This window comes from Hemiscyllium ocellatum, chromosome 8 (genome assembly GCF_020745735.1).
Source record: "Hemiscyllium ocellatum isolate sHemOce1 chromosome 8, sHemOce1.pat.X.cur, whole genome shotgun sequence".
In the NCBI taxonomy this organism is placed as follows: domain Eukaryota; kingdom Metazoa; phylum Chordata; class Chondrichthyes; order Orectolobiformes; family Hemiscylliidae; genus Hemiscyllium; species Hemiscyllium ocellatum.
The window spans coordinates 72,592,355-72,618,115 of NC_083408.1; the positions used below are offsets into that span (position 1 = coordinate 72,592,355).

Consider the following 25,761-nt stretch of genomic DNA (forward strand, 5'->3'; position numbering starts at 1 on the left):
TCTGCAATATATTATTTTTATTTTATTAAAGTATGTTGTGGAATTCAATTGCGGGTCAGACTACTTTAATAATGTTTATTTTATGAGTAGATGATATGCATCTATTAATTACTCGTATTTATTTTGAGTTATATGTTCAGTCTTGTTTGTAAATTCAGTGTAATTACAGATGGTTGAACCACAAGCCAACTTGATGTCATAAACCGCAAGTGTGAACATCCAGTGGATTGGCTACGTTTCACGTACAACCATTTGTTATCGGTCAGAATTTCTTTTTTAAAATCTGTTCAATATTTGCCAAAATGTACATTGAACACATTAGCAATTTAATATAGGACTAGGATATTTGTTGCACACTGCAACATTTATTGCAAAGCGACACATTTTATACTTTATAAGGATTGGGAATAAAATTGCATAAAATACATTTTTTACGAATGTAAGGTCACTAGATTCAAAACATTGAATTTGCTTTCTCGGCGCACATTCTGGGCTTCTGCAGCAATTTCTGTTTTTTGAATAAAATTGCACAAATTGCTATTACGTATCTGCATACCCACAAAGAAAACAATGTAACGAATTCTGAGTCATAGTGTCATATGAATTTGCTGGAGATGGTTTGTTTTCAGATTTCTCAGCGACTAGTATTACTGTACGCCCGTGCATTTTTGAACAGGGAAGACATTCTCATTGATGTGGTCTGCTTGCCTCCAACACATTGAAGCGGCCGGAGTAGGACAGTGGGTGAAGTGCAATGCAATGCCCTTGCGTTCTTTCCGTGTGGAAGCTAGGGGGCCGCCGAGGCCCGCGCGTGCGCACGGTGGTCCCTGCGGACGGTGTTCGGAATGGTCCGGTATCGCTGACTGACGCTTGGAGCTGGAGCGTGCACTGGGGCGACATGGGCCTGACGGGCTGCCGGGGAGAATGAAGCGGGCACGTTCCACTCAGGGCAGCTCGCTCGCGGCTTGGCAGCAGCGCGGAGCGTTGCGCGTTTGTTCACGCGGTGACTGTGCAATGTGCGTAACCGACGCTCGTGCATTGTTTTGTCCGACCAAGACTTGAGTCAACTGGGAGGAGACTTGATTCATCGAGCAGCGAAAGCGGAGTGAAGTTGGAGCGGCGCCGTGTGAGGGAATGATCCAGGGATGTCTGTGACCTCTCGACTCGGCCGTCGGATCGATCCTTTCCTCCTTCTCCTGCTCCGCGTGCCGTCTGCTGAAGAATGTGAAAGCTGTCCGGACTCTCGTTTGAGATGAAATATTACTTGACCCTGAAAATAAGGGGAGAGGAAGTGTTTGTGATCCGAGGTCCCTGAGTGTGGTCGCCGCCGGGTTGGAGCCGAGGCCGATGCTGAGTTTTGTGTCCAAAAGCCATGCAGCAGCCTTATGATTTCTTCAGTGAAGAGAACAGTCTGAAATGGCGGGGGCTCTTTGTACCAGCTTTACGCAAGGTAACGTATTTTTTTTTAATAGTTTAAATAGTGTGTTTTGGGAAGAAGATAATAATAAAGTCGAGTATAGCTTGTACATCTCAAATTCGGTTGGCGTGTGATCAATACCATTCGAATTTTAATTATGTAAGTGTGTTTTGGCTGCACAGGGTAGGTTATTATTGTACCACAACAGTATTTCTTTTATCAAATTAATTCAGGCTTCTTTCGATCTATTTTTGATTATTATTGAGGATTTCAAAGAAAATGATATGTAGATTTAGAGCAAAAATTAAATGATTACATGAGTTTTACACAGAAGGGTAAGTCACATTAGAGAAGTTGCTGGGTTTCATTTAATTTCTGATGTAAATCAAAGGAATCCAGATGATTGGTTTACTTTTAACTTTTAAACTTGATCTTCCGCGTGAAACATCACAGGTAACCTTGACTTTTTGACTTACTGCGCATGCTGAATATAATCTCCGAAGTAATCTGGTTTTACAATTTTAAACACTGCAGTACAGATATACCGTCTGTTTAGTTTTAAATTACTTGTAAAAACATGCAAAAGTAATTTTTCCATACAGTATGTTGTAGACAGACTAGTGCAAGGCAGATCACTTGAATCTAGATTGGCAGTTTACCACTGGAACTCAAAACTCTTCATTAACATTGCAATAGCACTTTATCAAAGAATGTTGAGCAAGTTGACATGTATTTGGTTTGGCCACTTGAGATAAAGAAATAACATGTACTTTCAAATTTGATGAGAAACCTATTACCATTGCTGTGCTGAAGTAGTTTTGTTACAAAAATAATGAGCTTTACATGGTGTTTTTTTTTCTGAACAGAATATAATCCTGGTTAAAACATCCATTTTAATTTTTTTATATAGCACTAGATTTGGTACATTGTACTTTTGTACTAGTAAAATGAGCAACAAGTATTCCAGAGTGGCTGAAAACCACATTGCTGGAATACTTAATAGAATTGCAATATTGTTACTGACCATACATCTAAAGTTGCCACTATTACAGAATATAATTTATTGTGTCTTGGAAACTAACCTTTGTGATTCTGAGTATTAAACAAAATGAATTTTACATGTAAATCTTAATATAACTTGAGTGTTTGCAGCTTGCTGCATAAGACAGGTTTGATATTAAATTGCCTATTAAACCAAAGCTATACTTTACATTTTTGAAGTTATACTGTAGTATTTTATAAGATCATTTTCTTTAAACATAGATCTGTCCAATATATCTCTATACAAAAATTGCAATACATACCCTTATTGACAAGTGATATTTTTATTAAAAATGTTTGATATAATTAAGATATTATCTACATTTTGCAGGTGTACAAGAACTAATTTGGTTGATACAAGTGTACTGATATTTGTGTGACATCCCTAAAAGGAATACAAAAAATAAATTTTTCATTTTTACAGGTCATTTATAGATTCAGTAAATGTTTGAAGATACAATTTAATCTATTTTTTGTTGAACTATGTAAGAATGCAAATTTCAATAGTTTCAATATTTGAGCAAATTATTTTTCTTAACTCCAATGGAAATGTTTTTAGATATAACTTAAGCAGCACTACATCAAATGTAACAGTGTATTGCATGCATTCATGAGAACTTCCTCATGAAGGAAATCTGATATGCAATCATCATTATGGTATGCATTTTAATAACGTGCATTCCAAATATGGCTGTGTAATTTTGTTTCATTTTGTTTGGTTGATTAGAACTAAAATATATCTCAAACACTACCACTGATCTTGCTTCTGTAGAATATAACCTGGAAATGTGAGGCTTAACTCATCTTTGTTTTCATTGTTTAATGACCATAGATGTCCATGCATACATTTAGATCCCAGATGTGTTTTGATATTAAGAGTGTATGATATAAACATAGGATTGACTCTTAACAATTAAAGTTTAAGCAAATTTTTAAAACAAAGGACTTGTCCAATGGACTGTCCAAATTGGCTTCACACTGGGCTGCGGTTACACTGCACCTGATGCAAACTTCAACAAGTAGAAAGCTTCAATCAAAAATTGTACTACTGACATTGGCTTGACTCCTGTATTTCATAGTGAGATTTCAATTTACATAATATCCTTTATAACCTAAAGATACCCCAGAACACTCTGCAGCTCATTACATTCTTTTGATGTGTAATCATTGTTGTAATTGGAAAGTTTCAATATTTTAGTTACTTGGAATATTATGTTTAGAAATAAGAGGATGTTATTAATACAGTAAGCAGTTGTAATTTCTAATACAATATGTTCAACTCAATATTTTTGTTGACTGAAAATGAAACTGTCAGCTGCTATAAACATCAGTAGCTGCGTTCTTCCAAATTTGCTTTCATATTTTGATCGGACTTTTTATTAGGAAAAAAATGCTTACTTGTACTGCAAATGGAAAATGGGGCATTTCAAATAGGTTGATTAGTGTCCATTTGCAAAATGTGCTTAAGGGCAAGCACTGTCATAGAGTCATAGAGTTGGTTTAGTTAATTGCTGTGAAATATAGTTACATTGCAATAATTGCAGACATGAAGTGTAAAGGAGGGCACATAGCTGGTAAAGATCCTTGTTGCATTGGTTGTGAATTATAGCTTCCCGTTAGAGAATAGACAAGTAGGAGGCTGGAAAAATACAGCAAGCCAGGCAGCATCAGGAGGTGGAGAAATCAACATTTCAGATATAACTCCTGTTATGTTATAAGATGTCTTTTAAAGTCTTAATATTTCATGAGTGTTGAATCTAACATGTGCTAAACAATTTATGAAATAAATTCTGTAAATTTATTAATTGACTATATTTTAGTTGAATTTATTATTTCTCATTTCTTTTAATAAAGAAGTTCTGTTTCAAGATATATTAATGTCATATTTATACCAATGCCATTTGTGCATTGCTGCTGGCTGCAGGAACTGTACATGTGGCAACACCCTCTTTCACATGGGGAAGTATGTTGCTTTTTGCTTTCAACTTTCCACGACCACCCAATTCAAATTGATATGTGATAACCAACTGCAATCTCTTTTGTCTCTCATGCAAATAGTGATGTGCATAATTATATTACTGAATAATGAAGGCCAACAGATTTAAGTTTGATTTATTATGCATTAGCTGGTCTTGGGATAACAATGTAAAGTGCACAGCTAAGCTCACTGTTTGGGGGAAAACAAAAGTTGCAGGCCAGCACTGTCTGCAGTGCTGAAGACTTGTGTACTATTTCTGACTACTTCACTAGCCAAGTTGTTCTAATATAGTCTGACTTTGGCTTCTACTCCAGCAACGTTCAAGATTACCCTAGTATATCCTATCCATGCACAATAAGACCATTCTAACCTAGCTGGTATCTGGGCTATCTGCTTTCAAGTAGCCATCAGTGAACTGAAAGTACAAGTCATCAATACTGCCATAAAGTGGTGATGTCAGGAGATTGTTTGTTGATGGTAAGCTTGTACTCTATCAACCCTCAATGCAGTCTTGAGCCAAATATAGATGCAAAAGCTGAATTCCAAAATAGAGGTGTGAGCAGCTGCCATTTATTTCAAAGCAACATTTGATTGAGTACAACACCAAAGATCCCTCACAAAATTTGAGATTTTTGCAATTGAAGTGGGAAGCAGTGGTTAATCGGCAAGTCATCTAATTTAAAGTCACAGAGATGTACAGCATGGAAACAGACCCTTCGGTGGAACTCATTCACGCCGACCAGATATCCTAACCTAATCTAGGCCCATTTTCCAGCACTTGGCCCATATCCCTCTAAACGTTTCCTATTCACATACCCATCCAGATGCCTTTTAAATATAGTCCACCACTGCCTATGACAGCTCATTCCATACACACACCAACCTGTCTGTGAAGAGGTTGCCCTTTAGGTCCCTTTTATATCTTCCCCTCTCACCTTTAAACCTATGCTCTCTAGTTCTGCACTCCCCATTCCAGGGAAAATACTTTGTCTATTTACCCTCTCCAAACCCCTCATTTTTTAAAAACCTCTATAAGGTTACCCCCAGCCTCCAATGCTCCAAGGAAAACAGCTCCAGCCTGTTCAGCCTCTCTCTATAGCTCAAATCCTCCAACTCTGGCAACACCTTTGTAAATCTTTTCTGAATCTTTTTCTGCATGACTGGCTAGACAATGATCACTGTTGTGGTTCTGTTCGCCGAGCTGGAAGTTTTTGTTGCAAACGTTTCGTCCCCTGGCTAGGCGACATCATCAGTGCTTTGGAGCCTCCTGCGAAGCGCTTCTTTGATGTTTTTTCCGGTATTTATAGTGGTCTGTCCTTGCCGCTTCCGGGTGTCAGTTTCAGCTGTCCGCTGTAGTGGTTGGTATATTGGGTCCAGGTCGATGTACCAACCACTACAGCGGACAGCTGAAACTGACACCCGGAAGCGGCAAGGACAGACCACTATAAATACCGGAAGAAACATCAAAGAAGCGCTTCGCAGGAGGCTCCAAAGCACTGATGATATCGCCTAGCCAGGGGACGAAATGTTTGCAACAAAAACTTCCAGCTCGGTGAACAGAACCACAACAACGAGCACCGAGCTACAAATCTTCGCACAAACCTTGAAGACAATGATCACCTTGAACCAGGAAAAGCACGGAAATGTCTCCAATAAAACTTTAAACAAAATCACTGTTGCTGTATAGCTAACCAGTGATATAATTCTTAGCCACCAATGACACACATCTGAACTGTACAACGCATGTCAACTCTCAATACAAGAATAGGACAGAGGCTAAGTACTTTCATGATTAATACACTTTTTAATTCATCAAAATCCTTCTAAGCTACATAGTTCAAATAAGGAGAGGAATAATCCGTATTCTACTGGTTGGAAGCAGTTAGAATAGTTAAGAGGTTTGACACCATCTAGACAATTTCCATCACCACCTTCAGTGGTGCACTGAGTTAGCCAGATAGCCTGAAATTAGAACATGCTGTAGCAGTGCATCAAGGCTACTTTGATCGTACTTTTTCTAGTCACCGAGAAGGGCAAGCATATCAATTGTGTAGTATCACATTCAAGGTCCCCTCAAAGTCCTATTCAATCCTGATGTGGACACTGATCTCATTCCTTTATTTTCACAGACCTTGAATTGCCCATATAAAACCATTGTAGGTGCACCCTCATCACAAGCACTTAGAGTTTTTCAGGAAAGGCCCACCACTTCACTATGACCAGGGATGTCTACTGAGAACAAGCTTAAAAGGTACCCTTGTGTTAGAGAAAAGGAGAAACAACACTTTTTGCTGCAAGTGGGCACAGGCTGATTTTGTTTTTAATCTGATTTACAAATGGAACTGAACCCTGTACGGTCAACAGTAATTTTCTCACTTTCAGTCTTACTCATGAAGCTGCTGAGATGAATAGACCTAGGAAACAGTCCTAAGGAGCTTGTGCAGTATTGGTGGGTTTGGGATGACTGGACTTCAGTAACTACAACTGTCTTCCTCTTGAGTTAAGTATAAGCTCAGCCAGCGAGGGGTTTTCTCCCTGTTTCCCATTGACTTCAATTTTGCTAGAGTTCCTGGATCTGATGGCAGTTGCTCTCACCAATTCATCTGGAATTCATCTCTTTCACTTCTGTTTCTCTCATGTTCGGATAAGGTTACAATAATGTCTGGAATTGAGAGGTCCTGGTGGATCTTATTGAAATTATGTTTGTAATTATTTTTATTCTCTTGATGTATCTAAAAAATGTCCGTTTTTGAAATTTCATAAATTTAGAATTACCTGGGGATAGCTTAACATTTTTTATGCTCTATTACTAATGTTAACCAATACAAGAAATAACTAATACTTTCAGGGAAGTTTTGATCTACAGGGCCTAGCTGATTTTGGACACATCACCTAACACAATAAAAGTGCCAACACTACTACAACAAAACGATTTATGCCTCAGAAATAATTGTATTTGCGACAGAAATTGATGAAATAATATTTGAGCTTTTGACTCTTACCACTAATAAATTACTGGATCTGTTGTGACCTGCAGGGGCAGAGAGGTTTGGCATGAATTCCAATTGACTACAGGTTATTGACCAATTTGCAGTACTCCTCTACTGATAGTTTTACTGAACTTTAAAAGAATTGCACACTTGCCATGAACCTTCCCAGTAAAGTTCATTGCATTTCCTTAAATTGCTGTATTTGCTTGCTTTGTCTGAATTTTTCACATTGCTGCCATTTGGGGCTGTTTACATTGTGTCTTACGAACCCAAGTAATATGAATTACGATCATGACTTGCTACTCAGGTTTGATGGCCCAGAAAAGTAATAATTTAGAGGTGCCGGTGTTGGACTGGGATGTTCAAAGTTAAAAGTCACACAACACCAGGTTATAGTCCAATAGGTTTAATTGGAAGCACTAGCTTTTGGAGTGCTGCTCCTTCAGGTGGTTGTCAGAAAAGTGATTGTTAAACTGTGGAACCCTCAATACTGTAGATAGCAGATCTCTGCTAGATGTTTTACTTAAAAACCAAGTCTTTTAAGAACTTCTTGATATTCTTATGTATGTCTTGTCATTCATACACTTGTTGGTGACTTAGGGCAGTAATTTTTAGGATGCAAAGCTACTTCATCCATCGAAGATATAAATTATGAATGATTTGACAACAACTCTGTCATATCATGCCAGAGTGGTAGTGGATGAAATAAATGGATTTTGTTTTCATCCAGCTATCCTGGTGAAAGCACTTTGATTGTTCCTGGTGGTGATACTGGTTCAATAATTCATGCCTTGAGAATGTCTTACATTTCACATGACTACCCTACCATTCATTCATAACCTCTTGAGGATTAATGCTACAGTTCGCAAAAGCAGCTGCATTATCAAGATCTTGTATTTTTGCTTGTTCTTTGTTCTGTACTATTTTTCTCTCTCACTTCACTCTTTATCTTTTCTTTCTGTTGTTATTATCAGATTTTAGTTCATTGCTTAGACCTTGTTTTTCTTTTTCATGTGTTCTGCTTTCTCTGTCCTTCAAATTTCACTGGTTAAGGTGACTCGTAATTGGGCTTGATGCTTGTGAGGTCAGATGTGATGTTGATGTGCTGTGTTAGTCATCATTCAGCATAGAAATTGACACTTTGGTCTAACTCTGTTAGAGACAAAAAAAAACTGCAGATGCTGGAATCCAAGGTAGACATACAAGAGGCTGGAAGAACACAGCAAGCTAGCAGCATCAGGAGTGCACAAGTCAACATTTGTGTGTTACTTCTCCATCTCCTGATGCTGCCTGGCTTGCTGTGTTCTTCCAGCCTCCTGTTTGTCTACCTTTTGTTCAGCTCGTCCATGCGGACCAAATTTCCAGGCTAAACTAGTCCCACTTTGGTAATTTGTGCCAATTTTGGTATCAATGGGGATGGCCTCAACTGGAACCTTGGGTTCATGTCACACTATGGGTGACCCAAATGCACTACAGACCTAGACTCACTCACTCACTCTCCTGCAGACCCAAACACTCATGCAGACTCTCTTTCATACAGTCATGCATACCCTCTCACAGACTTATACCCATTTACACACACACACACACACACACACACGTATACCCATTTGCGCACACACGTGTTTGTGGGGTGAATTTGTATTTGCAGAGTTCTGTTTTATTTTGCTCAAAAATTCATGTAAGATTCTATAAATCCTTTTTTAGAAATAGAATCAATCTGATCATTGAGGCACAGACAACCTCACACAGGGCACCTCACTGCATTATTTGAGATGACATGGCACCTATTGTTAAAGTTCACTTGAGAATGTAATTTTTAAAACTAAAAGTTCTGGGATTTATATATGAAAGAACTGAAACCAACATAGTCATTCTAAAACATGAGAGACTTAACAAACAACCCAGGTCTTTGTCAATATATAATTTCAGTTTCATCACGCTGTAAACTTTTACTATAATTCTGTGTCTTATGAACTTATACTCCCCAACCATGTGATGAAGGAGCAGCATTCTGATAGCTAGTGATTCCAAATAAACTTGCTGGTGTAATCTGGTGTTATGCAATATTTAACTTTGTAACCCCGGTCAAACACTGGGTCCTCCAAATCACCAGTCCCACGTGCCTGCATTTGGCTCATATCCCTCTATATGTTGTTGACATAAGTAGGGAAGATGTGTTGGGTAGGCTAGATGGGACCTATCCCAAGTTGCTGAGGGAGGCGAGAGAGGAAATTGCTGGGGCCCTGACAGATATCTTTGTGGCATCCTTAAATACAGGTGAGGTGCCGGAAGACTGGAGGGTTGCTCATGTTGTCCCCCTGTACAATAAGGTTAGTAGGGATATTCTGGGTAACTACAGACCAGTGTCTGCCTGACGTCAGTGGTTGGAAAGTTACTGAAGAAGGTACTGAGGGATAGGATCTATTTGTATTGAGAAAAGAATGGGCTTATCAGTGATAGGCAACATGGTTTTGTGCGGGGGAGATCGTGCCTCAACAACTTAATAGAGTTCTTGGAGAAAGTGACTAAGTTGATAGATGAAAGAAGGACTATTGATGTCATATACATGGACTTTACTAAGGCATTTGATAAGGTTCACCATGGTAGACTAATGGAGAAAGTGAAGTTATAGAGTGTGCAGCGTGTTCTAGCTAGGTGGATAAAGAACTGGTTAAGCAATAGGAGACAGAGAGTAATAGTTGAAGGGAGTTTCTCGAAATGGAGAAAGGTGACCAGCGGTGTTGGGACCACTGTTGTTTGTAATGTACATAAATGATCTGGAAGAGGACACTGTTGGTATGATCAGCAAGTTTGCAGATGACACGAAGATTGGTAGAGTAGCAGAAAGCATAAGGCACTGTCAGAGAATACAGGAGGATATAGATAGACTGGAGAGTAGGGCGGAAAATTGGCAGATGGTTTTCAATCCAGACAAATGCGAGGTGATGCATTTAGGCAAGACTAATTCGAGAGTGAATTATACAATGAATGGAAGAGCCTTGGGAAAAATTGATGGGCAGAGAAATCTGGGAGTGCAGGTCCATTGTACCCTAAAGGTTGCTGCACAGGTGGATAAAGTGGTCAAGAAGGCATATAGTATGCTTGCCTTCATTGGAAGGGGTATTGAGCATAAGAGCTGGCAAGTCATGTTAACGTACAAGACATTGGTTTGGCAGCATTTGGAATACTGTGTACAGTTCTGGTCGCTACATTACCGAAAGGATGTGGAAGCTTTGGAGAGGGTGCAGAGAAGGTTTACGAGAATGTTGCCTGGTATGGAAGGTGCTAGCTGTGAAGAAAGGTTGAGTAGGTTAGGTTTTTTTTCAGTAGAAAAAAGGAGATTGAGGGGGGACAGGATTAAGGTTTACAAAATCATGAAGGGTATAGACAGAGTGGATAGAGACAAGCTTTTTCCCAGGGTGAAGGATTCAGTAACGAGAGGTCACGCTTTCAAGGTGAGAGGTGGAAAGTTTAAGTGGGATACACGCGGCAAGTACTGACCCAGAGGGTGGTGGGCATTTGGAACGCATTGCCAACAGAGGTAGTTGAGACTGGCACGGTAGATTCATTTAAGATGCGTCTGGATAAATGCATGAGTAGATGGGGAGTTGAGGGATACAGATGCTTAGGAATTGACTGACAAGTTTAGACAGTACATTTGGATCAGCTCAGGCTTCGAGGGCCAAAGGGCCTGTTCCTGGGCTGTAAATTTTCTTTGTTCTTTGTACACATATCTATCCAAATGTCTTTTAAATGTTTAAACTGTAAATGTACTACTACTTCCTCTGGCAATTCATTCCACACATGAACCACTCTCTGTTTGAAAACTTTACCCCTCAGGTGCGTTTTAAATTTTTATCCTCTCTACTTAAAAAATATGCCATCTAGTTTTGAACTTCCCTACCCTTCGGAAAAGATCTTTGCTATTCACCTTAGTTGTGCCCCTCACAATGTTATAGACCTCTAAAAAAGATCACCCTTCAACCTCCTACACTCCAGTGAAAAAGGTGCCAGCTTGTCCAGCATCTCCTTATAACTCAAAATCTCCACTCTCAGCAACATTCTTGTAAATCTCTTCTGAACTCTTGTCAATTCAATAATATTCTTCCTGTACTCTAAAAGTGGCCTCAACAATGTCCTGTACAACCAGAACATCATGTCCTGGCTCCTTTACTCAGTGGCCTGAGCAATGAAGGCAAGCATGCTAAACACCTTTTTAACCACCTTGTCAATCTGTGAATTGAATTTTTGTCACATGTACTGAGGGATAGTGAAAAATTTTGTCTTGCGAGCAATACAGGCAGATCACATAGTTAAGTAGCATAGATAAGTAAATTGAGCTTTGAGAAGATTTGTAGCTCAGATTGAAGTTCTGGATGTAGGTTTGCTCACTGAGCTGGAAGGTTCGTTTTCAGATATTTTGTCAACATACTAGGTAACATTTTCAGTGAGCCTCCAAATGAAGCACTGGTGATGTAGCCCACTTTCTATTTATATGCTTGAGTTACCTAGGGTTAGTGATGTCATTTCTTGTGGTGACATCATTTCCGGTTCTTTTTCTCAGGGGGTGGTAAATGGGATCCAAGTCAATGTGTTTGTTGATAGAATTCCAGTTGCAATGCCATGCTTCTAGGAATTCTCGTGCGTGTCTCTGTTTGGCTTGTCCTAGGGTGGATGTGTTGTCCCAGTCAAAGTGCTGTCCCTCCTCATTCGTATGTAAGGATACTAATGAGAGTGGGGCATGTCATTTTGTGGCGAGTTGATGTTCGTGTATCCTGGTGGCTAGCTTTCTGCCTGTTTGTCCATTGTAGTGTTTGTTACAGTTCTTGCAAGTTATCTTGTAAATGAAATTAGTTTTGCTTATTATCTGTATAGGGTCTTTCAAGTTCATTAGCTGCTGTTTTAGTGGTTTGGTTGGTTTGTGGGCTACCGTGATGCCAAGGAGTCTGAGTAGGACAAAAGGCAAAAAACTAGCCACCAGGATACATGGCATTCCAACCTGAACTCTATCAATAAACAAATTCACTTGGATCCCATTTGCCACCCCCTGAGAAAAAGAACAGGAAATTACATCACCGTAGGAAATCATGTCACCACAGGAAATGACATCACTAACCCTAGGAAACTCAAACATATAAATAGAAAATGGGCTACACCACCAGTGCTTCATTCAGAGGCTTACTGAAGATGTTACCTACTGTGGTAACAAAACATCTGAAAGTAACCTTCCAGCTCAGTGAGCAAACCTGCATCCAGATAAGTAAATAATAGGTAACAACAGTTGCCTGATGAAGAGGAGAAGTTGTTGGGCCTTTGTAACCAGTGCATCCACATGAAGAGTCCAAGAAAACTTGTTGTGGATGACCACTCCCAGGAGCTTGACACTCTTCACTCGTTCTGCCTCTGTGCTGTTAATGTGTAGGGGGGCATGAATATCCTTTCGTCGAAAGTCAATAATGAGTTCCTTGGTTTTGCCGGCATTGAGAGCTAAGTTGTTCTCAGTGCACCATTTTTCCAGGTCTTCTACCTCCCATCTGTAGTCTGTTTTGTTGCCATCTGAGATTCAACCGATTATGGTGGTGATATCAGCGAACCTGTAAATGACATTAGTCTGATATTTGGCGATGCAGTCATGGGTATACAGTGAGTACAGTAGGGGGCTGAGTACAGCCTCCTGGAGGGGGGGGCTTCAGTGTTAAGTGTTAGTGAGGATGAGATATTGTCCCCAATCTGCGCTGATTGTGGCTGTGGGTCAGGAAACAGAGGATCTAGTTGCAGAGAGTAGAGCCTAGTCTAAGATCACTAAGTTTAGTAATCAGTCTCGAGGGGATAATAGTGTTGAAGGCTGAACTGTAGTCAATGAGTATGATTCTTACATAGCTGTTCTTGGTGTCAAGATATTCTAGGGAGGAGTGAAGGGCAAATGATATGGCCCCTGATATGGATCTGTTGGTCCAATAGGCAAATTGGAGTGGGTCAAGAGTAGTGGGGAGGCTGGAGTTGATTAATGCCATGACCAGCCGTTCAAAGCACTTCATGACCATCGAAGTTACGGCCACTGGGCGGTAATCATTGTTATATGCTGCATGAGCCTTCTTAGGCACAGGGATGATGTTGACACTCTTGAAACAAGCAGGGACAGTGGCCTGCTGCAGGGAGAGGTTGAAGATGTCCGAGAAAACGTCTACCTGTTGATTTGCTCATGCTCTGAGTGTCGCAACTTACAAAGAGTTATGTACCTGAACTCCTAGGTCCTGTTTGACAACACTATCCAGGGCTCTACTGTTAACTGTACAAGTCCTGCCCTTGTTCATCTTACCAAAATGCAACATCTCTCGTTTATCCAAATTAAACTCCACCTGCCAGTCCATAGCCCGTTGGCCCAGTTGATCAAGATCCCTTCGTAATCTTAGATAATCTTTTTCACTGTCAACTATAACACCCATCTTGGTGTTATCTCCTACTTTCTAACCATGATTTTCATCTGAATTATTTATGTAAATAATAAACAACAGTGGACCCTTATTAATTAGAATGTCCAGCAATTTTTTGTGGAAATATAATATTTTCGAAAGGTGAGGCAAAAGTGATTGATGTTTATGCCATTTGTTGCAAGACATGTCTTGTCAATGATGTTAGGGCCCTGAATCCCTTAATTCCAGACTAAAAGAACTCTTAATAAACAGTCACACGCAAAACTGTTCTGATTATTTACATGCATTGATGTACTGATGTTCCTCTTTCCTTTTGTTTTATTTTCTTCAATTCTTTTCATTGTCTAATATTTCATGATCTTCATATAACATTTTTTAAAAAAGACGTTTTTATGATATTTACCTTTTAATCTCCATATTTGCATTGTCTGCTTTGAAGTTTCTGCAGCATTTAAAACAAACAAACATTTGGCTTCAAAATTAGTTCCAAAGCTACTGCATTGCATTCTTCAAATAACAACCTGAAAGTAATTTTGGTATTAGAGAAGGGATAAATAAGCTGAACGGACGTGTATTTAAATCAAAATAATAAAACATAACTACTGTTAAATTGCAGTCGTTTATTGTGCAATATTCGTATTGGTAGAATCCTGTGTATATAGTCTGAGTGTAAGCTTTTGTAGCAGAAAATCAGAAGTATGGTTTGAATGGTCACTTTATGTTTACGATGTTGTCCAAGAGAACAATAACGTTAACAAGCATCTCTTTTTTATTTGTTTATCTAACTATCAGTTTTGGGGAGAAAAATGCCATGACAGATCTCTCAAAAACATTGTTACAGGTGAAAGTATTTTACTTTGAAATTGATTCAATTACATTCCTTGCAGATCCACAGTTTATTAGATTTTAAATTATCTTTCTTGTAAGTAACCTTTTATGGATTGGAGTTATTAAATTAAATTCTAGCGTGAGGTAGCATAAATAAAACAGATTCTTCTAATGCAGCAAACTGGAAATAGAATTGTTTTCAAAAACATATTGATTTGGTTAAGATGCTTTCCATATTTGCTTGCTTTCCTATAGTAGGTGAATACATGATTTACCATTACCAAATATAGTTGACAATTTTTGCAATATAACTCTCGCTTTGCACATTGACTTCAACTGTCGTTTGATTTTAGCCAATTTTGCAAAGTGGCTGACATTTAGTGCCTAGTTTCTGAAAAGTACTTGCGGCTTACTACAATAATTTATTTTTAAATCACAGTATTTATGCTCTGTGTGGTACAATTTAAATAGAACAGAATTTTTGATCTGAAATGGGTTGGGATATTTTTAAGTCACCTTAAATTATGAATTTTTTTTGTTTTATATTCTACAATATTCTCACCTTTTATAGGTAATGGGAGCAGATTAGTATTGTAGAACTTCAAGTATGGTTTATAACTTATTATTCTCCAAATGCAACCAAAAATGTGACTGGTTCATGTGCTACTTTTCAGTTAAGTTTTTTGCATTATATAGAATGTTGCATGACTGACCAGAGGGGAAAATTGCATGTAAAGGGCTTATAATATTTACTTATCAGTCTTAAAAAATACACTTAAAATGTGATCCATCTTACTGCACTTTTTCCTCTTATAATCTTGTTTGTATAGTTTTGAAAATGAATCAGGGCTATCAGAACAAGTTCAAGTCAACCCTATCTAGATCCACCCCATCCAGATACAATATGCTGTTTTGGATGTAGGTTTGCTCACTGAGCTGGAAGGTTCATTTCGTTATCCTACTAGGTAACATCTTCAGTGGACCTCAGGCGAAGCAATGCTGAAACTTCCTGCTTTCTATTTATATGTTTGGGTTTCTTTGGGTTTGCAATTTCCTGTGATGTTATTTCCTGTGGTGAAGTCACTTCCTGTTCCTTTTCTCAGGGAGTTGTAGATGGGGTCTAACTCGATGTGTTTGTTGATGGAGTACCGGTTGGGATGCCCTGCTTCTAGGAATTCTCGTGTGTGTCTTTGTTAGAAAGCAGGAAGTTTCAGCATTGTACCTAGTAGGGTAACGAAACATCTGGGAATGAACTTTCCAGCTCAACGAGCAAACATACATCCAAAACCTCAACCTGAGCTGCAAATCTTCTCAAAACTCACTAACAATATGCTGTCCATTTGTTGTCTCTTCAACCATGCAACTTACTGATTGAAACCCAAAAAAAGTGTAGCCAATTTCAGAAAATAATATTTCGAATAAACCAAGCAGTCCTTCTAAATTCTAGGAGACTGCAATAGCTCATTTCTCATCATTGCCCCACCTAACTAACAACTCGCCTTCTATAAAGGGAAGTGGATGTCTTGTTTCCAGAGGCTGTCTAGATCTCTCTTTGAATAACTGGAGTTCAAACAACAATATTTTCAGTTAAATCTTTTTAAAATCACCCTTATTTTTGATGTTTAATTTTTGGTTCTTACTGGAACTGTCAATAATGCCAACCCTTGCAAATATACACAGTGAATCAGGCTGGTTGTTTTCCATGGTTAACCAGAGGCAAGTGTCAAAAGTGTCATAATCACTGTATCCCTCTGAACTTAATACAAGCATACATTTTTCAGATAGCTGTAGTTTTACTTCAGAGTTGACTTGAAGTTATTTTTCCCTGCCACATTACTTTAGCTGTTCTGCCTCCGATTATTGCAATGCATTCTGAGCTACTTGAGCTTAATAGGAGTAAATTAAAACTAAAGCTGCAGCAATGTATTTATCTTCCACATACACAGATTTTTAACAAGAAGTGAGAACTTCCCAATCCTAATTTTGTCTCATTGTCAAGTGACCAGGGTTTTTGTGGTGCAATTCCCCTGTTGCATTTCTCCACACATGCTTTGTCCATAGTGACTGGAAATCCCCAGCGACCAAAGCCAAGATAAGGTTTCTAGTTCTTACTCTGAGTAAGCGCAAAGTCATCTGGGGTAGTGTTGGAAGAGTGTGTCACCTTGTAGAATATTGTAAACTTAAACAAGTTTATAAAATCATGCTATGTTGCGCACTGAATCAGGCCATTCAACTAATTAAATCTGGTCTAGTAATGTTCTCCTGATTGTCCACCAAAAGGTTCTGTTCTTTGCTCTTCTGTCCACCTTGTACCCTCTTCTCCTTGCTCCCCTTTCCAATTAATACCACTCTGCAAATCCTGCCTACTGTACTGTATCTTAACACCCTGTTTACAGTGCTATGGAATATTGACTGACTTCAAAAGTACAACACTGGTCCTTCTCTAAGATATGTTGAAATTCTTATCTCTTGTCGTTTATTTTGCATTTGTTGTGTGTGTTTATTTTTATGTCTCCATCAGTGAGGATGGGCTGAGGTAATATTTTTGCTCAGTGTGTCTGTAAACAGTATAACAGATAATCTCAAAAACTAATGGATGGATTTCAATGAAACTTGTACTCTGCATATGGCCTATTGGGAGATAGGACATATTAACATTTTTTTAACCAGTACCACGGAGTTGCTTTATTCATAATGTTGTGGGTTGACTAGGACTCAGCTGCTGTATAGCAATTCCTCACAGCTGTTAAAATGTGAGCAGAGTTTGTAGGGCACATTGTTGGCTGTATTTTAGCCCAAGATGGAAGCTCCTAATGAAATGCTTTCTTATTTTCAGCTTTGTAGTTAGAGAATATTATCAATACAGAGAAAGACTTTAATGAAGAACTGTGAAATTGTAATAATGTTGAGCTCACAAATGTGGCAGAGGCAAGTACTCTACTGAGTACTCTCTTTACTAGTTACAACTGGGGAACATTGTGCCATTTGAAAATATTACTGAAATAAAATCCAGAACTGCTAACACTGGAGATCTGAAACAAAACAGAAACTCCTGGTGAAACTCAGCAGGTCTGGCAGCATCTGTGGGGAGAAAACATTTTAAGTCCAGTGGCAGTTCATCAGGACTGCTTTGTTTTGCCGGCAGTTTCTGGTTTTGTTGTAAATATTACATGTTGGGATAGTTTATGAAGCTCTAAAATTTAGACTTCAGTATTTGAAAATGGATACTGATTTGAAGTTTCCACTTAAATTACAGATATTAACTTAAAGTAGATCCAGCTTCTTGAATGCCAACTTGTAGTGAAACTAAAAAAAATGCATCTTCATTATAATTGGTTTAAAGGTTTGCCTTCGTTTAGCACTTTCTTGACCACTGTACATCTGAAAGTGCTTTACAGTCACTACAGCACTTGTGAAGTGTAGTCCCTGTGTATATTTTTAATCAATCTCTTCAGTAGGTGGGACTTGAACAATGCAGGAAGCAGCCAGTATTGTATCCAGCAAAATTGCAGAAACATTAATGTGGTAATGACCAGCTAATCGCAATCTGTTGCAGTGATTTTGGTCATGAAGCCAAAATTAACTCCTCTTATTTGAAATCGAGACATGAGATCTTTTAATTCCATTAACAGTGTTAGATGGGCTCTCAGTTTAATAACTTACCTGAAAGCTGGCACACTTTTCGGTGCAGTGCTCTTGCTACTACACTGGAATGTCTGCTGAGATTTTTTGTGCTCAGGGATAGCTTTGTTTTGTTCAGTGTTTGTTATGTCCCCATAGCAGCCATGGCATTTTGCCAATATGAATGTAGTGATTGAAATGGAAATATTTAGAATTTGCTTTGTATGATATACGTTTCGTATGACATCAGAAAATGTGGTAACAATTAAGATCAGGTGTGGCCAATCTTTCAAACATGTCAAAAGAAGCCATTTTTTTGGAAAAGGAATTGCAGGTGTTTTGGGATGTTTCTATGTTGAAGTTCTGTTTGTGGAAAAGCATTGCTGTTGTCTACAATTACAGTCAGACTCGTTATGTGCAGAATTGCTGACAAAATTGCGAAAATCTCGCATCTCTTAGAGAAGAGAAGGTTAAGTGCTCAAAATTATGAGGGATCTCCGACACAGTAAAAGATGAAAGCCAGAGTGCTCAGATTTGAGGTTATTGACAAAAGAAACAAAGATGATTTGGGGAAAACATTTTTACGGATAGTGTGGCTAGTATCTGGATTGCACTGTGTGAGCATGGAGAAAGCAGAACCAATCATTCCTTTTGAAAGGAAGTTGGATGATAATTAAAAGAGGAAATAATTTCCAGGGAATGGGCTGGGAGAGGGACTCATTGAGTTGCTTTTGCAGAAAGTAAGCACAGTAAAGGCTAAAACCATTATATGGGCTGCACTTCACTCAACACAAGTGTTGTTGAAGCACTTTTAGTTGGCATTGCTTTACTTTGGGATCCATTGGGAAGAAATTTGTGTTTAACACCAACAATTGAAACTCTCATACCTATTATGGATCATCAAAAGAATTGACTTTTTTGATCACCATCTCAAGACCAGTGAGTAGGCAAATAGCATTGTTTATATCCTGAAAAATGTATTTTTTATTAAAAGGTATGTTCCAAAGCAAGCTTTCACTACTGTCTAGAACAAATTAATTTAAACAATGCATTGCATCTTTTTGGATTTAAATGGAAAATGTTGGAAATATTCAGCAGACCATACAGCAAATTTGAAGAGAGTCAATATTTTACATTGTGATGTTTGTTAGAACTAGAACATATTATACTTTGAACAAGATTTGAGCAAGCACAAAAAAAGAGGAGGGATTAGAAAAAAAGGGAAGGTTTGAAAGGATGAAAGACAAGAAGGGTTAAATTAACAACTAAATTATTGTTGGCACTTCTCAGGAAAAAAAAGAGAATTGTAGTTACTATCTGAAATTGTTAAATTAGATGTCGAGTGCAGAATGTTTGTAAAGTACCAAATCTGAAGATATTTATCCAAGCTTAATTGAAACAATGTATGTGGCAGAGGTTCGATTGGGATTGGTCTGAAGAATTAAACAGTAAGTGATTAGGAGCTCAGTGTCAAGCCTGGAGGCTGAACAAAGGTGTTCAGTCAAGCTATCACCCAATCCTCCTTTGCTCCCTATTTCAGAGGAGAAAGCATTATGTGAAATTAAGTCTAGGTGACTCAGATAATTGTTGGAATGAGTGTTGAGATCCTGCATGGTTAAAATGGAGGTGATGGAAAGGTGTTTGTTACAATTCTCTCCCCCAGCCTTTTCTTTCCTTGCTTTGTGCTTGTTTAAAAACTGATATATGTGCATCTCTTAGGTGCTGCATGGCCTGCATGTTTCAAGTTTCCAACATCTGCAGTATTTTCTATTAACTAAAGGTTTTAACTTTGGGTCAATGGGTCTCAAACATCTGTTCTCAACAAAAACGTACTTCTGAAGTCTTTATCTTACTCAATTGGAAGGGTACCACGTTTGACTCAACGTTTGAGCTTGCTCATTTTTTGGTACCTTTGATTTTCAAGCAAGTTGGTAACAAATGTGTTACAAATATTTAGCTGGTCTGTGTGGGCAGGTCAACAGGCTATGTGATTATTCTTGCTCCTATTTTTCAGTTTTTCTGAAATCTCTAGTTATTTACTTAGCCATTCCTTTTAGTTCCACTATTGGCAAGCTTACTTTCAGGTGGCTGTCTTCCAGCTATTGCACTGAATCACCCCATGGGTCAAAATAGCATTTGAAGAAAAACTATTTTTGAGGAAAAACTGCCTATTTGAATTTTGTTGAGGGTTGCTTTTTGATTTTTGGAACTACTTTCTATTTTTAGGGGCTTCCTGTCAGATATGAGCATGCATGTTTTCAAATCCATTTCAAGATTAATTTGAAGACTTTGGTTCATGTACTAAACGTGGGTCCACAATAACGTTGAGTATGATCGACAGTTAAATAATATAGTCTGTTAGAATTGGGTTGCTTGTCCACAGATCTCTAAAAGTGACAGGATAGCTTAATAGGATAGTTAAGGAGGCATACTGGTCACTTGACTTTATCATTTGTGGCATAGATTATAAGAACAGGGAGGTTATGTTGGAACTGTACATACTTTTGGTAGATCACAGCTGGGACACTGTATAGTTCTGGTCACACACAATAGGCTGGGATGCATAGGTGATTCACTTGTTTCTATCAACTAAGTGGAGCTGTGGGACAGAAATCTTAAAATTCAGTGCAGTAATCATGAACAAAATGCGAACTAATTTTGTTTTACAAAGAAAGTCACTTTGCTATCAGGGAAACCTGATAGAGGTGTATAAGCTGTTGAGAAGCATGGACAGGTTGGGTAGAAATCAGCTATTGATCTTAGTTGAAGTGCCAGTAAAAAGAAGGTGCAATTTTAAGGTGAAAGTTTGGCAAGGATTTGAGGCTTTTTTTTTCATCCAGAGGATGGTGGGAATTTAGAATGCACTGCTTGGGAGGAGGAGAGACAGAAAATCTTTCAATGTTTAAAAAGTACTTGGATAAGCACTAGAAATGTGATGTTCATGGCTTTAAGCCAAGTGCTGGAAAGTGGAATTAGTGATGATTTATGTTTTGCAAGATCAGGTTCGATGGTTCACCTCTTCTGTACTATTTGATTCTGAGAACTTGGTGGCTGACATTAATTTTATCTTCTGTAACCTGTAAAACCCAGGCAACAAACTGCGAGAACAGTCAGCAGTCCCAATGGAATGAAAATGACAAGCAACAAACAGTCAAGACTTGGGGAGGGGTGAAGGAAGGTAATGTATATTAAGATGCGGATGCATTGCTGCAGTTCAGACACTCAGTTGCAAAAGTGCAAAGATCCAATACTGAGGCATGTTTTTATTTCAATGTTTTACATTTTTGTTCTTGTCTTTTGATTTTTTTCAAGGATTCTTTGTAAAGGTTAGGTGGTAAATTTGTACACAGTCAACACATATTTTGAACTATGTCCCCCCATCCCCCCTCCATTAAAGTCCTGCTCCTTGTCTTAAGTTTTTGCTCCAGCTCCCTTCTAGAAGCCCCTTCAGCTCAAGCATCCTGGTTTTTAAAAGTGAATATAGCAATGGATATTGGCTTTTCAACAACTTGAACCTTGTCTGCTGTTCAGTGGGACAATTTTCTAATTCCATCATGTCACTTAATGTCGTTGGCTAATAAAATAATCTGTAGCCACAACCGTGACATTTTAGTTGGGTGAAACAATGTTCATCTTGTACTGTATTTTGAACACTGCATTCAGTCTGGTCACCAAACCGCAAGAGAGACCTTCTAGCTGCAACACGAAAAAACTATGCTGTTGATTGCAAGAGTAGAAGATAATTAAGAGAGAGAAAAAAATGAAGGGTATATGGGGAAGAGTTTCTTGCTGTTATGTCTAGTGCCTGTGGTTGATGTAATTTTCAGTTTGCTTTTTGACTCCTGTTACATACCCATGTCTCCCTTTCTCTCTCCCTGCAGGATTTGTAGTTTTGTCCTTGTCCTCCTTTCACTTTATATGGAATGTGCGGCATTGAGAAAAGCCGCCTCAGCTCACCTACATATTGTTTTAATCTATTCAAGCTCATGTTCGTTTAGTCTGTACTCATCAACAGCGAACCAGGAAATAAAATTAATTTATTATCCTTGATGTTTCATTCCATCCTATGGGAACATATATTAATGTATGGGATAAAAATGCTGTAGTTTCATAAAAAATGGTATCATAGAAAATTAGATTTCCGGGGGAGGTTGTTCAGGAGCTAACTTTTATATATTCTTTGTAAACAGTGATATTACAGTGTAAAAACATCAGTTTTAATCACTTCAGTAATATTTGAAAGATTGGTATAGTATCTGTGGGGATTTCCAACCCATACTCTAAGTAGGAGCAAGAAATAACTGATTGCAACTTTGGTTTCGGAATTTAACTGCGTATATGTGAAAACCAGAGATTGCTGTCACTTTTACAGGATAACAGTGATGTGCATTGACTTTCACTGCCATTACAACTGTAAAATTCAGCTGTCACTTCCATATTATCCATTGCCCTTTTCTGTGACCCCTTCAGCTTTAGCTCTTAATAAAGCATCTGCTATACTTTGCTCCATTGGTTGTTGAGTAAAAAGTGAGGTCTGCAGATGCTGGAGATCAGAGCTGAAAAAGTGTTGCTGGTTAAAGCACAGCAGGTTAGGCAGCATCCAAGGAACAGGAAATTCGACGTTTCGGGCCAGAGCCCTTTCCTGAAGAAGGGCTCTGGCCCGAAATGTCGAATTTCCTGTTCCTTGGATGCTGCCTAACCTGCTGTGCTTTAACCAGCAACACATTTTCAGCTCCATTGGTTGTTGGCATTGCTAATTGCTCTTTTTGGATTTAATCCCATTGCCATTGCATGCTCTTCCTTTTATTTTAAGCAGTTCATTTGTGGTTCTCATGTCTCTCATCTCCAACCTCTCTTTTTTTGAAATTCTCCATAACATAACCACATCCTATGCCTTTCATCAGTCTCTATACTATTTTGTTTGCATTTCCTATACACCCAAGAGTGAGACTGCCTTTCCAAAGACAAACATTTTTAATGGTGCTTATAATAATCTCTCAGTGCCCTGTAGAACTTGATGACCAATCAGTTAACTTTGAAGTGTAGATATTATTGCAAAGTCATCATGATTGTCAAGTAAGAAGTACAACAGCCAATTTGTGCACTAATACAATTACCATTATTGTTTTCCAAAGATTAAGTATTAACCAGGAGGTCAGGGATGCCTTGTTGCCCTGCTTTTAAATAGTGCCAAGATATATTTTACATCCTGAAGGGTAGACATGGCCGCTTTACTGTCTTACTGGAAGAGTGGCATTTCTTACAGTGCCGCACTTCCTTGGTACTACACCAGAGTGTCAATGTAGGTTTTACATTGACGAGACCTTCCAACGCAAACACAAGCTGTGGTTGACTTTGTGACAATGATGCTTTATCTCTCCTCAACAACTCCAATGACCTCTTTGCTGACACTGCCATACTTGCATCAATATACCAGGACATTGCTTACAATAAACATTTCTTTTTTGTCCTCGTGCAGGATGCTTTCAGTTTGCCATAAAGTTCCATCTGCCCAATGCTTCTCAATAATATTTACAAGCAAAGGGGAAGTTTCTATCTATAAACCAGCAAGACTTTGTTTTATCTTGCCACAAACATCTTTGATTCATTAACTTAGAATTCTTAAAAATGGTGGCCTGATCATGGTATCAAGTTTAATGGCTCCGAATTAGCTGATCTTCTCATTGGCGCATTGTGTTGAAATGTTCTGAGTATGATGTGCAAATAAATACAACCACAGAGTTGTACAGTTTATATTGCAAATTATTCTGATGCCATTAAGGTTCATTGAAAGGTACAGAAGTTATGTTTTTGGTCTCAGGAGAAATAAAAGCATAGTTAGAAAATTACCAGCAATGTGGGCTGATTCCTGATGTGCTTAAACTTCTAAGCATAAATTTGCAGCATCTTACAAACTGGCATAGAATAAGAACATTTGCATGAGCTAGTAGTCTGTGACAATGAGTGGTGATCCATTTTAACAGAAGTTTGGTTGAAGTTGTGTAAAAGATCAAGTAAACTTAGAAAAATACAACTCTGACTAACATCTGCACCCTAATTTCCTTAATGTTTTCCACTGTATTTATACTGTCGTTGCAGCATGCTGTTTTAGGAAACTCGGGTCATTGCTGTTGTTTTTTTTTGTTCAGTAACCTGCTCGCAATTGTGGATGACTTTCATGACTGCTTGCTCAGGGTAATTAGAGTCATAGAGATATACAGTCTGGAAACAGACGTGTTGGTGTAACTGGTCCATGCCGACCAGATAATCTAGTCCCATTTGCCAGCACTTGGCCTGTATCCCTCCAAACCCTTCCTATTCATATACCCATCCAGATGGCTATTAAATGCTGTAATTGTACCAGCCTCCACCACTACTTCTGGCAACTCATTCCATACACGCACCACCCTCTGCATGAAAAGGTTGCCTCTTAGGTCCCTTTTATATCTTGCCCCTCTCACCCTGAACCTATGCCCTCTGTCCTGGACTCCCCCACCCCAGGGAAAAGACCTTGTCTGTTTACTCTATTCATGCCTCTCATGATTTTATAAACCTCTATAAGGTCACCCCCTCAGCCTCTGATACTCCAGAGAAAACAGCCCCAGCCTCTTCCTATAGCTCAAATCCTCCAACCCTTGTAAATCGTTTTTGAACCTTTACTCTGGAGTTATTCTCAATCAGTGATTTAAGACACTCTATCTCCAGTATCACCTGCCTCTACTTTTGCTTTACTCCAGTATTCTGAATTTACAAGCTCACTATCTCAATCAACTTTTGTCTTACTTCACAAGCTTAATTTTACACAGACTTTAACGAATCATAGGTTGCTAGGCGAAAGTGAGGACTGCATATGCTGGATGTCAGAGACAAGATTAGAGTGGTGTTGGAAAAGCACAGCAGGTCAGGCAGCATCCAAGGAGCAGGAAAATCAATGTTTTGGGCAGGACCCTTCATCAGGAATGAGACTGGGAGTCTCCGGGATGGCTCCTCGCCTCATTCCTGATGAAGGGCTTCCCGGATGCTGCCTGACCTGCTATGCTTTTCCAGCACCACTCAAATCCAGGATGCTGCCATTCACCTTGTATAATGTACCTCTCACCATGTGAGTCAGAGAAAAGTGAGGCAACTCTATTTTCTTTAAATTGTTATTCCGTTATGGTTATCTTGTGCCTGTCCTTGTGACTACAAGAGGAAAAGCTTTGACAGATATCTCTTTCTTTTCAGCAATACTATGTCCTTGTACATCTGTATCACTTAAGTACCCTACCATGTAACATGATGCATAATCTCTACGTATGTAGTAAATCTACTCTCCCTTCTGCCATGTCTAAGAGAAATAAATTCAATTAAGTGCTTCATACTCGGTAGCCATAAAATAAAGAGAGCGATCCACACGTATTTGCAATTACTCATTGCTTTTCCATCCTCTGCTTTAAGTATCAGGTTGCA

The 25,761-nt window shown here is 38.7% G+C and overlaps 1 protein-coding gene across 2 annotated transcripts in view; it reads left to right on the forward strand.

Annotated features, from left to right (window-relative positions):
• Nucleotides 1–798: 798 nt before the first annotated feature.
• The window catches only part of sos2 (son of sevenless homolog 2 (Drosophila)), a 96,808-nt gene continuing 71,845 nt past the window's right edge, over nucleotides 799–25,761 (forward strand). For both annotated transcript variants that reach the window (XM_060829189.1, XM_060829190.1), the window contains exon 1: nucleotides 799–1,450. In XM_060829189.1, the coding sequence (XP_060685172.1) occupies nucleotides 1,373–1,450 (78 nt within the window). In that variant the 5' untranslated portion in view covers nucleotides 799–1,372. The remainder of the gene's footprint in view (nucleotides 1,451–25,761) is intronic.